Genomic DNA, 19,116 nt, shown 5'->3' with positions numbered 1-19,116 from the left:
GTATGCGAGACTCGAAACCGAAAAATTCTGGGGAAATGAACGAAACGCGTTTTTAGACTTTCTGCGTTTCGTGTGGAAGTTCGTTGAGTTACTGAAGAATTTCATATCTGATTTCACTGGATCTAGTTTCTTTAGCTCCCTTATACTATGTTGATGTAAGATTAAGTTATTATTATTATATTAACACATTGAGCGCCGGTTTAATTGCTAATCCCACAGTCATGTAACATTCTAGATATGTATAACACAGATCCAAAGTAAAATTTACAAAATCGAATTCCTTGTTCTCTTCCGTAAGTTAGAAATGTTGGTTCAATCGATGTTTAAAAGTGTATCGATATAATCACCGACGCTCCCGTTTCTAGTAGCTGAAATTTAGTTCGTGTTAAAATTAAAGAAAAGAGAACTAAATAATCATGAAGAAACAAGAGCACAGTATCTACCGATAGTTTCCTAAGGGATTCAAAATAAATAGAAATTTCGAATAAACTGTGAAATTTGAAATAAAACGTCGAATATCAATAATCAAAAATGGAAAGCCGGCGCGGCATTAAAGAACAAAACAACGGGGTAGAAACAGCGAAGGATCACTCCAGAGAAGACAAAAATCCAGCACGGTGTCGCATTCGGAGCGATCAAAACGCGGCCGATTTAAAAGCAGCGAGCGACGCGAGCCGCACCCTGCGCCGAGGGTTCGCTTTGTAGGGTCGCGGATCTCATTTAAACGTAGCTTCAGACACGCCAGAGAGAGAGAGAGAGACCCGGCGCGGCGCACACGTTCGACGTCGAGTGTTGGAAAACTCAGCCGTAGAGAATTCCGCGGGAGACGAGAATTCGCTCGGCTGCGCTCGTTTCAGCCGAAAAAACTGCGCCGCTGGTGGCGCGGGAGGGCGGAAGACGCGTCCACGGTCTTCGGGAAGGGGGGACGGAGCGGTTCCGCTTCCGGCGCGGGTCTGTCGAGTGGCGTGTGTCCGTTCGCCGGCGCAACGAGAGCCACTCGGCGAACAGTCGCGGCGTGAAACGAGCGTCGAAAACGGCCTCCCTCCGGGTCTCGTCCCTCTGACTCGTCCCAGGGGCCCTCTTCACGCCCCGAGGGATCCAGTTTATCCCCAACAGGCCGGAAAAATGCTCCTTACCCGCCTCCGCGCGTCTTTTTCTGTCCCTCTTCGACCGGTCGTATTGGTTTCTCTTTTCTGCATTCTGTGCTCTGGATTAGCTGCGCAGTATTTGGATTCTTGGGATTTTGGTGGAATATTTACGACTCTTGCTTGATTGTTATATTGTAAACAGGATGGAGAAATGATTTTTTGCCAGCCTTTGCGTGTAGTTTTCTGTACATGTTGGACCAGTATTGGTTTCTCTTTTCTGTATTCTGTGTTCTGAATTAGCTGCGCAGTATTTGGATACTTGTTGGGATTTTGGTGGATTATCTGTGACTCTAGATTGATTATTATATTATAAACAGGATGGAGAAATTCTTTTTTATCAGCCTTCTCTTGTAGTTTTCTGTACCTCTTGGACCAGTATTGGTTTCTCTTTTCTGCATTCTGTGTTCTGGATTAGCTGCGCAGTATTTGGATTCTTGGGATTTTGGTGGAATATTTATGACTCTTGCTTGATTGTTATATTGTAAACAAGTTGAAGAAATGGTTTTTTGCCAGCCTTTGCGTGTATTTTTCTGTCCCTCTTGAACCAGTATTGGTTCCTCTTTTCTGTATTCTGTGTTCTAGATTAGCTGTGCTGCTGCGCGCAGTATTTGGATTCTTGATAGGATTCTCTTGAATTATTTGTGTGTTTATTATAATACGATATTAGATCTGTATTACAATGTAATTGAACTATGTTAAAACTCTGAGGGTTTGAATGTTTGAAGGTATGAAGGTATGAAGGTTTCAAACAGTAAGTCAGCTAATTAGAAACTACTCAAAGGCATAAGAATTTACAAGTGAAATCTGGATATCAGTATTCTATTACCAATTGCTAATCTATGGAACAAATCTCGATAACCATGAAATTCTTCCTATCAATATTTCTTAGTAAGCTATAAACTAAACAGTTCTAGCAGACGTTTAAAAGAAATAATGGAATAAAAAAATCAAAGGGTTTCTTTATCACCACGCATGTCCAACAACGCGAATCGAAATAATGCACGCCAGTGTACCAGCCACTGGTGGCAAAAGTGACAATCAAGTGCCAGGCAGAAAGAGGAGAAGCCAGGGCAGCTTCAGCCAGCGATTTTACGGCTTCCGATTTCTCCATTTACCTCGGCGAGCCTCTATTCTCGAACAGAGAGACGCGGGCTCGGATTCCCGACGCGATATTCGAGCAAGCCGACTTCTTATCGAGCAGAAGCTACCGCGGGTTTACCAGCGGCGCGCGTATTTCTCCGCTGCGAGGACGTATGTATGCACGTTCGATTGGGTTTTATCGGCGGGAAGGGACGATACCGCCTTTTTTTGCGATTCGCCGCACGCGTCGTTTCAGGGGACATTAAACTTCAGAATTGTGTCTTTGATGCTGTCGGTGGGGTAAACGTAAATCCGCGTGACAGTTTCTTAACCCCTTGCCGTACAATGACGAGTGAGACTCGCGATGAAGATTTCTAAGCTAATTTAACAAGAATCAGTGTTGCTCATCACCCACGGATCAAAGCAAACGACTGTTTCGCTATTATCAATGTATCATCTTGAAATGAAATTTCCACCTGAAGTAGAATTGAGGCCGTTTCTAAGGAGCCTTTGTACCACTCGTTACAAAAATATTATAACATAATATAGAATACATAATCTTCAACTTACTGATTTTCTGCAAGGTTTCTATACTAGAGAGCAGAATTAAAGAATCACAATATTTCTGTTGGAAAATATAGCTTTAACCCTTTGCCGACGAAGATTCTTCATAGTACACAGAACCTTCAGCAGATTAGGCCAAATTATATCTCGTATGCTTACCTGAAGTAGAATAGAAAATTTTGTTGTATTTCTTACAAATTGTCGATAGTAAAATATTACACGAGCTTAGTAACGAAAGTAAATACGCCAAGGTTACGCTGATCTGCCTAATTTTTCAATCTTCCAAAACGGTAACTGAAACGACGCGACGAGGGACGACGAGGTTACAGTTTAGATCCTATTTTCGAATAATTAACGATTAATATCCGGCGATGGCGGGGCGCTTGTCGGTTCTTCGTCTCCGTCGTTCGAGTAGTCGGTCACTGTCGGCGCTCTAACTGACCTACCTCACGCGCGCCGCTGTTGCGATAGATCGCGCTTGGAGAACGTTTAATCGTTAATAGTAGGACAACGAAGCCGAAAACGTAATTTCCATACCGTAGATTTTCGTTTTATTTCGTCTCACAGAATCAGCTCCACGAAATCGACCGCATAATTGAAAACTCGGTATCGCAGATTATTAGCCCTTTGCACTCGAGAGGTGACTCTCACTTGACTTCGTACAGTAAAACTATGAAATTCGATATTTAGTATTACATTAATATAAATAACATGGAAATCAATGGACAGAAGTATTCTGTTTTAGCGTTCCATGGGTAATTACGTTAACTTTAATATTGAAGTTACAAAAAATATCTGGTCTTACAAACCAGATAGATAAAATAAACATCTTCTTTGGTCCATTGACCTATATTACACTTTAACAGATATTATACAGTATTAGAGTGTCTTCGACTAGCGACGAAGCCAAGGATGACGAAATTTCGAAACTTCCTACAAGCCACGACTTGGAGGTCTATTCGCCGAGTGTAGCGTTCGAATCTAGTTTCTTCCCGGCGAGAGCTCATCAAATCGAAAACTGCGGCGCGAGAGCCGGCGGAAAGCGATTCTAATAAATGCCCCGGCTGCGTCGGAAAGGAGGAAAGCAATTTTTCTCGCGGCGCGGCACGTCCCCGGGCAATAACTCGAAGAAGAGGGGCCGGTTCGACGCGCGAAAGCGCTAACAGCCGAAAGCTATCGGTCTTTCTGGACGCCGGTGGCGTGTTAGCGCTGTCCGAGCGGTGCATTAAGTCACGTATACGCGCCGTGATAAATGAGCCTGCCGCGATACGGCTATTAGTCTTCGTTGTCACGAATTATGTGGACAAAACTCACACCGGCACGCCCGCGACCGGCTTCGAGCTGTCCCGAAATTGAATGCAAGCCGCTCGAACGATACCGCAGCTGCCTTGACACCGTGGAAGCTGGATCAGCCGGGTAACTCGACGCCTTAGGGCGCAAAGGAAGAGATCTTGATCTTTGCTGGGAAACTATAGTGGATAATGCGTGCATCGTGATCGAGACGCTCGTACGATCGATTCGTTGCTGGTTATGGCGAAATGTTCGGTAACTCTTTGGTCATTGGAAATCTAGTGATACACTTGTTAACACTAGGTTTACGGAACGCGTGAAATTGATGCGTATTGGATTCATACACCGATGTATTATACACAGTTCAATATCAACCCTTTGCACTCGAGAGGTGACTCTCAGTCACCACTTGATTTGATACAGCAAAATTATAAAGTCTTATATAATATCAAGCTTTATATAATGCATCAATACGTGGAATATTGAAATAAAATAACTTTCTTTCTTAATTCATACATGTCTTCTCATTAATTAGTTTCGAAGGTCGTCTGTATCCTATCAGGAAGTGTTGCATACTTCTAGTGAAAAACTTCCGAGTGCAAAGGGTTAAGTCAAAGTTTCATAATTTCTTTTGAAATGATCCTGAATGAAATAAGGCTACAGTGCCTAGATGATGTCTAGAAGACTTCTGCTCGACCTTTCGATAACTGGGGATTGAGGATTAGCTAATGAATCTTCAATAGCGACTGCTACTAGTTAGGTAATTAACCCTTTGCACTCGGAAGTTTCTCACTGGAAATATTCAACATTTTCCGACGAGATATAAACGACATTCTCCGAAACTAATCTAACGACAATTCGCAGATAAATTAAGCAACGAAGCTATGTTATTTAAATATTTCACATAGCGATACAAAGTTTAATTTAAAGTACTAAATATTCAACTTCATAGTTTCCCTGCATCAAATCAAGTGACTGAGAGTCACCTCTCGAGTGCAAAGGGTTAATAAATAGTATTATACTTCAAGGAGCGCGACTTCATTCTCCAGCAACCAACAAACCTCAGTGATCCTAACAAGTATCAAGCAATAAGCGCCAGTAATCCCGTCGACTCCCAACACAAACATGAAGTCGCAGAGGTCTAGCCTCCGCAAAGAAAAATATTCATCCCGCAGAAAGTACGAGTCGCGGCTAATAAAATCTCGTACCTGGCGGGCGTAAATTTGCGAGTCATATTTCTCCGGGCGGAAAGGAGCAACGTTGGGGCCGCGGGCCTTAACAGCATTCGAAGGGAATCCTTCCTGCGAGAAAGAGTGGCCGAGATCGGCTCGTAAATATCAAAGTGAGAGAAGGAGAAGGTACAAAAGGGCGAAGGAGGGAGCCGGGCTAAACAAGACGCGTGAAAAACGAATGGAAAGCCAAGGAACTCGTCTGCGGGTAATTTCCCAGCGAGGAATAAAAGGGTCAACGAAGCCTGCCGCTGCTGGGGTGGCGTGATCTCGCCGCCCACACACGTAATATACACGTCGACGAGCTCCGTCGACCCCTATACAAATGCCACGTTTACCTCGGGATGTATACGGGGTGTTTTCTAAATCGTAGTGCCCGGAGACGAGAAAGTTTACGAGACAGAGGAAGTCGGTTGACATCAACACAATTAACACTGGAACTAATGTTCCTAGAACTATAAAACTATAACTAACACTAGAACTAATGTATCAATGATTACGAAATAAAAACGTTGGAACCAGTCATTTCGACATTTCTAAATCGTAGTGCCCGGAGACAAGAAAATTTACGAGACAAAGGAAGTCGGTTGACATCAACACAATTAACACTAAAACTTTGAGTTTCTACAAGGAAGATTCGAAAAGTGACTATCGATGAAATATATACTATTTGATAATCAACCGTTTGCCGGCGAATGTTTGGAATTCTACGTTGCGAACCAATGATCTAACTACTCGAACAGTAGAAATCAGTGAGAGGTTTCCCTATTCTCTGTTGCTTGATCATTCGACGTGTAGTTTGGCAGAATCTGTACAAGCTTCAGAGTATACAGAGTACACAGAAAATAGGGGATCAGATTTTCTCATACTACGAGAAAACTCGAGACAGGTGGTATTTATGAAAAATCGTAATTTTAAATTGATATTCGCAAGAAGTGGGAATTACAGGACGAACGTCAGCTGATATTTCTGTTTGAAAGTGTACAGTGGAATGTCGCGATGATTTCGAACACGAAGCATTATATGGAAAAGTTACATGGAACAAGTTACATGGTTTCTACTTGGTTCTCGTACAGAATAATCTCTTTCTTGCGCCACGATTTTGAAGACACCCCGTACAGCCAGCGAAGAAAGGGGCCACGGTGATAAATGAATGCGTGTGCGACACGCGAGAGGAAGAGCCCGGAATCGTTCGTTCTCGCCGGGAAAAAGACTAAAGACACCTAGGGAGCAGGCGGGACGGAGGACAGCCGGAAAGGAGACGACTAAACGAATATATCTCGATCGTGGCCGGGCAACGAGATCGAATCGGGGATTCCTGCACGCCGCAATGATCCCCGGAATTCGAGTTGTCTCGGCTGTCCGCGCGACGGGCGTTCCTTCGACCTTTCGCAAAGGAGAGACACGATTGGTTCGTTTCGATCGTCGCCTGTTTTCCTTGGACGCCGGTGTGTTGGATTCTTGGCGTGCATGAAATATCTACTGCCATTGTCATAGGAGTTCAAGGATAAACAGTTGCGAGGCTTGATTGGGTAATCGGATATTCATATCAGAATTCTCGTTAAGGGAGAGAAAACTTAGAGAAAGATTAACCCTTTGCACTCGGGATTTTTTCACTGAAATATTTCTACATTTTCTGATCAGACGAAGACAATATTCTGTGAAACCAACTCGAGAAATTCACGTGAATTGGGCAAAGCTATTTTACGTCAATATTTCTCAGATTAACGCATTATATGACATATAATATTAAATATCAAACTTCATAGCTTCACTGTAGGAAATCAAGTGGTGAGAGTCACCTCCGGAGTGCAAAGGGTTAAATATTTAACACTAGGTTTGCGGGCATTTATTGTACACTTCATTCTATTATTCCTAAAAGAATTGCTGCTCGTTTATTTAGATTGTGGAAACTGGAGACTTGATAGTAGGTAAGTGGGGTACACGTCAGTGTGATCGCATCAATCAAAATCGGCGTAAACATTTACAAAATAATATTTCTAAAATCCAATACGCGTCAATTTCACGCGTTCCGTAAACCTAGTGTTAAAACCAACGATCTTAAACACAGATCGAATCTTCCATCCTATAACTCTTCAACAAATACACAAATCACAGCAGCTCGTACAAACTTAGAAACCATCGAAAGATCAAAGTTCCCCGATCAAATGAAACATCCGTACCGATGCTGAAAACAGAAGCTCGCCGCAAAGAAACCGCTGAAACAGACTAACGTTTCGATCGCATCTTCTCAGTCCACTGTTTCCCCATCGGAAATCCTGATTTACCCGGGAACAGCACTTTAAAGACCGTAGATCCGTGCATCCCCGTTCGTCGTTGAAACTGATCGTGCTTTTTCCCCAGCCCCGTTACGGAATTTCCCTGCATCGAGAAGATTCGCCGGAAAATTGTGCTGACTTAGTCGCCGCCGATAGCGTCTGCGGCCATTAAAACAACAGCACGTTAGAAGTAACTTTAGACGTCGCAAATTGCACGTGCCACAAGTGCCGGAGCACTTTGGCGAGATCCGCCGTCCCCCCCTCCCGCCCCTCTCTCTTCCCTCCTTCCACCCTTCCTCTGTCCCGGTGGCATCTCTGTCTTCTCTGTCGGTCCTTAAGCGGCGATCACATCGAAGCCTCTCCATCTATCCGGCGCCGATATATAACCGATAACTCGATAACCTTCTTATTCCCTTCGACCTCGTTCCCCGGGCTCGTCGAACGTTATAACTGGCCTCGTCTTGTCTCTTAAAGCCGACGGCTCGACGGCCGTCCTCTGGGAAAAATGGAGGCGTCGCGTCGCGTCGCGTCGCGTTTCTATCCTGCACCGACGCCTCCGACGCATCCGACGCGCGATCTACCTGGTAAATATAGATTATTCCAGACACTGAAACGGTCCCCAGCTCTTACCCCCCGCGGGGGAAACGTACAGCCTTGATAAAGGGAATGCCGGTGTCTTTATCGTCGCCGGGCTTTTTGCCGTTGACGCTTCGGTGCATTTTGCGGATCGCTCCGGTGACCGGTAGGCTTTTATTTTAGAAACAGATGCTGCGGAAATTCTTTGAGCGTAGATGGAGTTTTAGGGGAAGTGGAATGGAAGTTTCTTCCGAGGTAACTCTGTTTCAACCCTTTCGCGACTGCGCGGGTGACTTTGTCGCCCACCGTTCGCTAAATTGTGTGTCTCAGTTTCTTGTTGCTTGACGCCAGTACTAGCTTTATTTTGAGTTCGCTGTTGAAATAAAGCAATAATGTAATTATGATTCACCAACAAGTGACTGCCGTATATAGGTACACTTTGACTGCCACGTCACCCGAATACGGTGACACCGTTTTTAACGTGATCTTGATTATTCATTTTCTTGGTGACGCATCGAACGAAGTTTCGTTGAATGTGCGAGATAAAAGTAGTAATGTAATCGTTTAGTTTTTGCTTTATTGAGAGAACTGTTTCGATTGCGTGGAATTTTTGATGGTTATTTACTTGGCAGTCAAAGTATTAATGACTGTTGGAGGTTTCGGTGTTCAGTTCGCAGGTTTAGCTTGATAGGTTAGGGAAATTATGTAAAAGAGACTCAATTGAGAATCTCTTGTCGGATGAAATATCATTTGTGTATCGCTGTTAGATTTGTGAAAGTGGATCACAGATGCCTAGCCATTGCTAATTAATTCCACTTAGGGTAAATAAAGGGAAGACGCTGTTTTTAACGCAAAACCCTTAAGAAGACATGGAAATGCTCGATGTAACGAAGAAAGTTCCTCTCCTTCGGCAACAATCGCGAATAATTACACTGTTGCCAGGTAACAACCCAAGAAACGCGCTCATTAATTTCGCGAACGATACAAAGCAAGAACGCCGCGGCCGGAACACAAAGGTGCACGCAAACCCCGCGAAACTATGCGATGTAAAATTCGGGTACTCCGTTATGACGCCGTAAGTTTTCGTTAAGCCGGGAAAAAGAGGAGGAGGAGGAAAAGCGAACCGGTGTCGGCTGATAAAAATGTTTGCCACCGCGGCGGCGGAACGGTTTACCGCTGAACTTTGCCTTATCGTTGATTAAATTAGGGATAAGGAAGTTCGGCTCGTCGTTTTAATGGATCGGGAAAACTGGCTGGATGGATACGGGACGGATTTTCGTCGGGAGATCGGCCCGTCGATCGATCCTGTCCCCCTTTCGCCGCTTTTCTTTCCCGTCCGTGAGCGTTTCTTTCGACGTTTGGAAATTGGAATGACGGGGGCGGCTGAAAAAAAGCTGGCAGGCGGTCCGGGTCGCCGTATAAAATTTCATTTGCCGCCAGTGAATTTCGCGAGGTAGAAAAATTGAATGGGGGAGCATAAAATTGCGGTCCATAGTGGAATTCTTTCGTGGCCGGGATATCGCTTCAGTCACTTTTTTTTCGTCCTTTGTCGTCGGCCGACCGGCGAATCCGCGCTTCGATGCGGCCGTACGCCGTTGTTGCTGTATAATGGCGGATGAGGCTGGCGCTGAAGGTTTTTAATTCGATTCGGTGATAAATTAATATCATTTATTCCGTGCAGGATGGAAACAGAAGAAATTGAAATGGAAAACAGCTTTGCTTTCGAAGAAGTAGTAATTAATACACGATTCTCTTGTGTTCTTGTAAGTTGTTAATAGTGAGGTATATCGGTGATATTAATTTACTTATCACTTACGATGTAATTATTAATAGTGATATACGTGTTCAATCGCGCGACGATCTATCGAGTTCGCGGACAAAAGATTTTCAGAATATACTTAAGTTGCATCGCAGGCGAAATCAGCGATCGTTCGTTTACGAGGCGAAAACGTCCGTTGTGAACGATGGTAACAAATATTGCGGCGGTCGCGGCGTCATCGCACAATCTCCGATGGCAGACGCCTCGACACCTGTCGATATCGAGTCGTTACATTAAAATTCATCGGCATGCCTCCGGATTAACCGTAGGAATCTTCGTAACTTCGACTAGCCTCGAAACTCGCCGCGAAATCAACGTCAACCGTCACCTCCGTCAGCCCCGCCGCCGTCTTCTTCCCTTTTCGTTCTTTCCGTTTCCGTGAATACATTTTTCCCCAGCGCCAAACACCGGATCGTCGCTTTGAAATTGCGGCGAGTAAAAAAACCTTCACGCCGGCGACACACGGAGATATTAAATCCGACGTTTACGCTCGGAATGGAGAACATCGCGGCTGCGTAATGTCGCGGCGCGGTGTGCAGCTCCGAACCGGCGTATCGGGAGAAAAATGCATCGACGTTCCGCCGGCGAAATACAAAGAAAATAGCGGCTCTTCTTGCCGAACCTAACCAACCTTAACGAAAACAGGATGAAAGAAAAATCGCTCTCTATCCTGACGTGCGCTCCTCAAAGACTACAAACCCGGGAATATGGAAAGTAGAACCGATCTTCGAGCAGAAGATACGATCTGCGGATTAGGTTGCCGTGTTTTCGGTGAAAGCTTCGTTTCAGTAATAACGCCGCCGCTACTCTCGCGTCTCACTCGTAGAAGCGACCGAAGATAAGCTGGAAGATACTCCAAAGAAGCCGATAACTTCTCCGTAACCCTTCATTACAACTGAATTAACAGATGTCTCCCTCTTTCTGTTCCTTAATAATGAAATAAATAAAATATCCAAGAATCTAACTTGCCAGTTAGAAACCCTAGTATCTACACTCCAAACTAGCTCTCACTAATATCCAATTTCCCGTCTCCAAACCGAAAATTCTATTCCCGCCGCATCAACGGAGCCAATTTCCCCGAAAAATCCAGTCGAATCAAACGCGCAACGTCCTATTTCTCCGGGCACATTAAAACTCGTTGAAAAATTAATACCCATCCCGGCAGCCATTATACAGTGGACAAGCATTAAAATTCACCGCGCGCCGCACCGATTTAGAGAGAAGCCGCCGGATGACGTCCCCTCCGTATCTCCGGGGCGATCGAGTTTACGTCGTCGTCGGTCGCCGTGCACGTCGGCCGACGTCGCGGCCAGGCCATCGGCCACGCGGCATGAAAAATACATAATTCCGCTGGAAGGGAAGTGCCAATAAGAGTCCGCGCGCCGCGCGTCGACCGCGTCCCGATGGCGGACGATATTTCAAGCCGTGTCGCGTCGGCCATGGCCGCGGCCGCGCGCGCCGGCGGCCATTTTGTCCCGCGATAGGGGACCGCTTGACTCCTCGTCGTTCTTACCGGCTGACATATTGGCCGCGATACCGAGTAATCCGTGACGCCGGCCCCGGTATCCGCGATAAGAGCGGCCGGTGTCCTTTTCGCTCCCTTTATCTTCCTCCCTCGTTTCCCTATGCTCCTCCATTTTCATCCATTTCCACCCATTCAACCCGTGGAAGCCCCGGCTCCTTTTTTGTTACCCCCTTCTCGGCCCTCGGTATTTCGTTTTGTTCCCGCTCCTCTCGAACTCGATGCTTTTCTCATTTCGTCTCTTTGTGCTCCCCGTCTCCTCTCTTTTTCCTCCCTTTGTTCCTGCGTCCGCTGCCCTCTTTCTACGTTTCCCCGGTTTCAGCTCCGGAGCCTGTACGGCACCGGGCTCTCGGTAAGTGCGCCCCGACACGGAGCCGGCAATATATTTTTCAGGCGTGCGGTAGTCGCGCCGCGCGATTCGCGAGAATCTGACGCGGATCGACGATAAATCTGCGCCCGGACCCGTGTAAATAAAAATCTTGCCGCCGGCCTCGCTTCCCTTCGCCGTGCCGCGGCGGATCCAATTTGACATTTTTCATCGGCGGCCGACCGATACGCGGCAACGATTTGTAATTCCCGCCGCGGGACCGAGGAGCCGCGGTCTACTCCGCCCGGTATGTGCACTCGCTCGACGTTATTCGCCACGGTGTACCTAGGTGTACCCGCGTATTTCGATCCGGTAGTATCGAGCCGGAGATTGCTAGGTTATTTATGAGTCTGTTTCGGTGCCTTCTGAACGGATCGTCGGTAAATACTCGCGGAATCAGTTGAAATTGGTATGCTTTGCGATTAATTGGAGCGTTCGTTCGGGAATTTTATCGTTTGCTGTGTTGTCGGTTTTTCTGATGTTATTGCTGTTATTATTTAGTGTTATTACTGTTGTCACTGTCACTCGTATAGCATTATAATTTATTACTTATCTTGTTCGTTAACGTTAATCTTACTGTCTCATTTAGAGACGATTGCATTCTATTTCTGGGACGATTAAAAGAACACGCAACGATGGAATGTTAATTGCTTTTTTTAAACTTGCAACTGGAGAACGTGTAGAAACAGAGACTCGCTGTCGGGTTGACAAGTAATTCACGGTACAGAAGGCGAAGGTATCCAGCTTGCAACTTTGATTTCGTGACCGTCCGTCGAGGCCGCCGCGGATTCGGGGAGGAGAAAGCTTCTCTCGCGTCCCGTTCCTTTCTTTTCTCTTTAAATCGAATCGTATCACTCCGGCGGAGGGAGGAAAAAAGGATAAAAGCTTCCCGGATCGGGCCGGAAACGAAATGAAATTCCAAATGGGGGAAGAAATGTTTGAAATGGGAATATCTTCGCGATTGGCTCCGTATTTAATAGACTCGGGAGATATTAAACGCGGAGAACAACATGCGAATGGGATTTTAAAGTTTCCTTACAGCGCACTGGGAAGAGAATCGAATGTATAAACGTAGACGTACAATCTCCAATTAACGATTAAAGATTTAGTTACGAATACTAATTGAAGATATCACTTGAACCGATAGAAAATTATTTGGAAAATTATTACTATTTTTTTACTAGTTAACTGCGTACCACTAAAAACATTAACCCTTTGCAGTCGAGAGGTGACTCTCAGTCACCACTTGATTCGGTACAACAAAACGATGAAGTTGAACATTTAACATTTCAAATTAAAGTTTCATTTATATATTTCACGTAGCAATGCAAGCTTTAATTTGAAATATTAAATATTCAACTTCATCGTTTTGTTTACAACACCTCTATTGCTTAATTTATCTATGAATTATCGTTAAATTAGTTTCAAACAACATAGCCTATATCTCGTCAGCAAAGTTGAATATTTCCATTGAGAAACTTTCGAGTGCAAAGGGTTAAATATCAGATTCTATAGTTTTACTGTATCAAATCAGGTAGTGACTGAGAGTCACTTCCCGAGTGCAAAGGGTTAACTTTCCAACACATAGGACTCGATATCAATCACTAAACAATTCACTCGTTTCTGTACTTAATGATCGAAAGCGTCGATAGGAGACATCAGCCAAATCCATGGAAAATAATTTAACAACTGCTTGTAAAGATAGCGCATGAAGGCGGAGCGTTCCAACGTGCGAAGCACGGCATCTATCGCGACAAAATTCAGGAGCGGCGTCTACTTTGCAGGAAAGACTGGGGCGGACGGTTCGAGCAAGGATGTATTTATAGGAAAACCAATGAGATCTCGCTCTCGGAGCGAGCTTAGATCAGAGATAGCGCGGAAGGGAACACCCGTGGGACTTTAGACGAAAAGTTCCGCTTGAAACTCTCCCTCTCTCTCTCTCTCTCTTTCTCCGTCGGCCCGCTTATACGAGTTTTCCGGCGGCAAGTTTTCCCTGGGAAACGCTCCGCGTATGCTGCCGGCTGCGCCAAGTATTTCGAAAATGTGCTCTCTTAAATGTTAATCTAAATTCTGAGCGACTCGCGAGAAACTTCCGCGAGGCGGCTGCAAGCTTCGGGGGAAAAATGGGATAAACAGGCGAAGTATGTTCGTCGAACGAGCAACCTTTTACGCGCGTTTCGTTGCGGTCGTATTAAATATCATCGATGTTATCGAAACATTCGGATCTGTCGGTGATTTTGCGAGAATATTGGAATTTGCGATTAAAGGAATCGTTGCGGTAGAGTTGTCACTTGATGAAGAGGGAGGTAATGGAAAATGGAAGAGAAAATGCTGAAGATAATCAAAAAGTATGTAATAAACTGAAAATAATTGTATGGTTTTGTGAAGATGTTTCATTGTTATATAACTGATTAAATAATCGAACGATAACCAGCATCATCGATATTCATAGTAGCCCACAATGATCCCGTGACCCGTTACAAACGCAGACCAACATCCGAATATCGAGCGCGAAATTTAAAACGGAATTCGATCGGCAAGCACCTAATTACCGCGCGATAATGTGCTCTCGAAATTAGGGATAAGAGGTCAGTCACGCGGGCGCCGTAAGCCGCGTCATTAACGCGCGCGGATTTACCGCGGCGAGCCAATGACGAGCCGGGATTTACAGAACGCGACCCGGCTAACCGGAAAATCATAATTCCAACGTTTCCCAGGCCCTTTACGATTTTCCACTTTCTAATGAGAAAGCTGCTCCCGCGATAATATTTCAACGCCAGCCGCGTGTTTACCCGTTTAATTACGAAGTAATGAGTAAGTACGGGGTACAGAGCGAACGATGTAACCGGCTGAAATGTTGAAGCAATCGAATAAACCGGATTACATGGTGCGTATCAGTGAACCGCGAATGGAAGTCCTGCGGTTTTCATTCTTGGGGAAACGTCGACTAACTAGTGTCCAATGGAAACTTAATTTCCCTTTAGAAAGAAGAATTTCATTCTACACAATGTTCTGAGAGCTACAACCAACAATAGAATCTATTGTAATATTAATTCCGTCACATAACACACAATCTACTATGCTACAAGCATGAATAAACAACTGCGACAAACCAAAGCTTCCCAAACCGATGAAAATCAAATAAAACTCCAAAAAAACGCGTACATTGTATACTTCGCAACGTACAAACCACAAAATTCGAAAACATCGGTTCGCTTCTTATCAATGGCGCATCAACGATTAATCCCTTGCCGTACAATGACGAGTGAGACTCGTGATGAAAATTTCTGGACTAATTTGACAACAATCAATGTTATTACCCACGGATCAAAGCATGTAACTATTTCGCTATTAACAATGTATTATCTTCAAATGAAATTTCCACCTGAAGTAGAATTGAGACCGTTTCTAAGGAGCCTTTGTACCACTCGTTACGAAAATATTATAATATAATATACAATACATAATAGTACATCATAAATAATATATAAATCTTCAACTTAGTGATTTTCTGCAAGGTTTCTATACTAGAGAGCAGAATTAAAGAATCACAATATTTCTGTTGGAAGATATAGCTTTAACCTTTTGCGGGCGAAGATTCTTCAAAGTACACAGAACCTTCAGCAGATTAGGCCAAATTATATCTCGTATGCTTAACCCCTTGCCGTACAATGACGAGTGAGACTAGCGATGAAGATTTCCAAACTAATTTAAGAGGAATCAATGTTGCTCATTACCCACGGATCAAAGCAAACGACTATTCTGCTATTATCAATGTATCATCTTCAAATGAAATTTCCACTTAAAGTAGAATGGACAATTTCGTTGCATTTCTTCCAAATTGTCGATAGTAAAATGGTACATGAGCTTAGTGGCGAAAGTAAATAGTACGCCAAGGGGTTAATAGCGGGAATAAATAGTACGTCAAGGGGTTGAACGAGCGAAACCTCATGGAATCTTCCCAGCACGCCTGTTCCAACGGTGTATGCAATGAATGCACGAAACGCACAATTCGCTTAGAATTCCAGCGTCGACGCGTCGATTCTATTCAATTCCTCGCAAGAATATCCAAATTCCGGCGCGTTGCGATGCATTACCGGTTCCGTGGCCGCATTCCCATCCGCAGACCGCGCGTACACGGCGCGAGTCTCGCGTATCGCGTAACCGCAAAGCGCCAGCTTCTTTTTATCATCGCAGCCACTTAGGCGGCAACGTCTAACCCGGAAAATGCATTTCTGTTTTCAGGTAGCGCGTACATCATCAGGTGGAGCGCGCCGCAGCTGATGGTGGTCGCCGTGCAGTACATCCTCACGGGGCCCTACATGCCCCCGTACGTGCCCCAGGCGGCGAATTAGGCCGGCAGCCGAGGCCCGTGTTCGTCGGGGACGATCTTCCCGCCGGTGGTCCCAGCATTCCGCGGGATGCACCCGGTGCATTCTTGCGACACGCGGTAAAACATGTACAGCTGCACCGAATTTTCACGGAACGTTTGCGACCTAGACGATCGAGACAATGCCGGTTTCTCGGGGATGAGGAGCCTCGAGCGATCTAGAGGGTTGTTGATCGGACTGCGGAAATTTATAGTTATCGCTGCAATTTTGAGTATTGAGCTTTGATTTTTCAATGTAGAGAATTTTGAATATGTTTAGGGAATTTCGTTTGAAGGTATGAAAGGTAGTGAAGTTGATTAGAAATTTGATTTCCTTCGCGATTCAGTGAATTGTAAGAGCACTGAAGTTTGTGGAGATGCGTTGATTTCTTGGAGTTTTTAGATAAAGTCGATAGAATTCCGCAGTAACGGTATCAACGATTCCTCGGGACTTCGACGAATTTTCCAGAGGGTCGACAGGACCGACGGCAGAGCGGTCGGTCGATCGTCGAGGCCTCCGAATGATGTATCGTGATTGACGGCTAGCCACGGACAAATTTCACGGGGACAGACGATATTATTTGCCGAGCCGGTGCATACCTTTAATTGGATTGTTAATCGCAATCGAACATTAATTAGGGTAATTGAATTACGGATCGGTCGCCGCTGGATAACCGGCTTAATTAGCATCAGATATTTATTGTGAGGCGAATTATCTTGGTGAATTATTTGTGGGAAGTAATGATGTATGAACGGGCCGCGTTGCCCGCTCCGCCGGCAATATTACCGCGTGACGTCCGGCGCGATAGCCGTGGCTAATCGCCGACCAATTAGGAGTGGGAGTGAATTCACGGCAACGTATCAATCGGATTTTCATTTCCGCCTAAGTGATTTTAACACCTGCGCGCGATCGTGCTCGCGTTGCGTGCAACTTCGCGACGATTCCTGCGGTGAACGCGTCCCCTTCGCTATATCTTGTCCTCGGAAGAATCCCCCGTGATCCTCGAAAGGAAAGGAAACAGAGGATCGGGTAGGTTGAAGGTTATTCTCCCCGATGAATAGGAAACTTTTCGAATACATCGCTCGGCGTTAAGATTAAGCTTGAACGATCCGCAAGGAATTATCCCCCGTTGGTCACTTAAGTCCTCTCCTTTTGATACTTTTATAACCCGACCTGTAACGTAAGTTTAATCTCCCGGCAACTTTATAAGAGTTGCAAACCGTATCGCGCGCTAAAACAATATTGCCAGGGCCTAAGGAATTGCTCGTTCGAACGGAAGTTCGTGAACGATGCGCGAAACCGTTCCCAACGATACGATCGCAATCGTCTTCGAAGCAAAAGGATCTGCACAATATTTAGCTCGATCGAATCGGTGTATTCTATCACACTATATCTTGTTCGTCAACGTTAATCTCACTGTTATTCTCATTTAGAGACGATCACTTGTATTCTGTTTTTGGGACGATTAAAAGAACACGCAACGATGGAATGTTAATTGCTTTTTTAAACTTGCAACTGGAGAACGTGTGACAGAGATTTGATTGACAACTTTGATTTCGTAGCATATTTAGCATGCTCGATCGAATCGTATTCTATCACAGAGTCGCACTTCCTCGACATACCCTGTGACTATGTTCAAACACGAAAAAGTATCAACCGATGAATTCTATGAAACATCCGCTAAACCAGCTATTTAGAATTCCTATCCACGTCACGGTCTTTATCTCTTTACTAGGCTTACCTGAAGCTCTTGTCGGCGAAAGCCCTACGCCAGCTTCCTGTATCCACATTACCTAGAATTACCAGCAGAGTTCGTGAAACTCTTCTATCTCCTGTGACTCATAAGTTCAAACGCGAGAAAGTATCAAGTAACCGATGAATTCTATGAAACATCCGCTAAACCAACTATTTAGAATTCCTATCCAGAAACATCACGGTCTTTATCTCTTCGCTAGGCTTACCTGAAGCTCTTGTCGGCGAAAGCCCTACGCCAGCTTTCTGAATCTGCATTACCTAGAATTACCAGCAGAGTTCGTGAAACTCTTCTATTACCTCCCGCATGTAAACCGAAGAATCAGAATATTAATGCAAAGATCTCTGAAAAAGGGAGTACCGGAGGTAAATAAATAAAAAGGAAGAGAAACGAAGAGGGATCGAGAGGAAGGTTGTCCGGAGGCAGCGAAACGCGTGGGCTGCGTGCGCTCGTCGGAAAGGGAATCTCGTGGCAGCGACTTTTCAAGCGGAAAGTAGCATTCAAGTAGACAACCCTCGGCGGGCTAGAGCCAGCGGCGAGGGAGGATTTGATTAATGCTGCGGCACGTGAAAAATGGTGACAGCACGGCCGCGTCCTCGCGGAATCATGAGGGTGCCAACCGGCGAGGCGGCCGGGGCGCAGATATCCGCTGATATTTTTTAAACCACGCTCGAAGAGCCACGTGGAAATCCAATTATCGAAACCCGGCCGGATCCGTGAACGGAATAGTGTCGGGAGCCGGGGGAGGGGGGCTGAAAGGAAATTTCATTCTCGTTTTTCAAAAGGTCATCTCCGCGGTGGACGTTTCGGGCATCCATTCGCGATCCGCGGCGCCGCGAACATTTACCTTTCGTTCGACGATTGCCCGATATTAACGCGCGACACGCGGACAAATTAATGTTCGACGGTTGACATCGCTACCCCCTAACTCTTCCGCGCGACGGAAGATTTATCTTTCGAATGCGCTTCGAATTTTCCGTGATCTTCCGGCGGGGAAATGGATTTTGCGAATCGGTCAGTCGCTTGATCACTGGATGTGGCTTACTTTGCTTTAGTATTCTTGTCGCCTTGTTCTATTTTGTTTCAGTATTCTAGTCGTCATAGTTTACTATTTTATTT

At 45.2% G+C, this 19,116-nt stretch overlaps 1 protein-coding gene across 1 annotated transcript in view; it reads left to right on the top strand.

The window, feature by feature from the left end:
• LOC116433335 (lachesin) overlaps positions 1-18,802 on the top strand; it is a 440,445-nt gene extending 421,643 nt beyond the window's left edge. Inside the window, exons 11-12 of the mRNA XM_076364626.1 lie at positions 2,350-2,361; positions 16,120-18,802. Coding sequence (XP_076220741.1) covers positions 2,350-2,361; positions 16,120-16,229 — 122 coding nt within the window. The 3' untranslated portion in view covers positions 16,230-18,802. The remainder of the gene's footprint in view (positions 1-2,349; positions 2,362-16,119) is intronic.
• Positions 18,803-19,116: the final 314 nt, after the last annotated feature.

Source organism: Nomia melanderi, chromosome 2, assembly GCF_051020985.1.
Source record: "Nomia melanderi isolate GNS246 chromosome 2, iyNomMela1, whole genome shotgun sequence".
In the NCBI taxonomy this organism is placed as follows: Eukaryota; Metazoa; Arthropoda; class Insecta; order Hymenoptera; family Halictidae; genus Nomia; species Nomia melanderi.
This window is presented reverse-complemented; position numbering and strand designations above follow the sequence as displayed.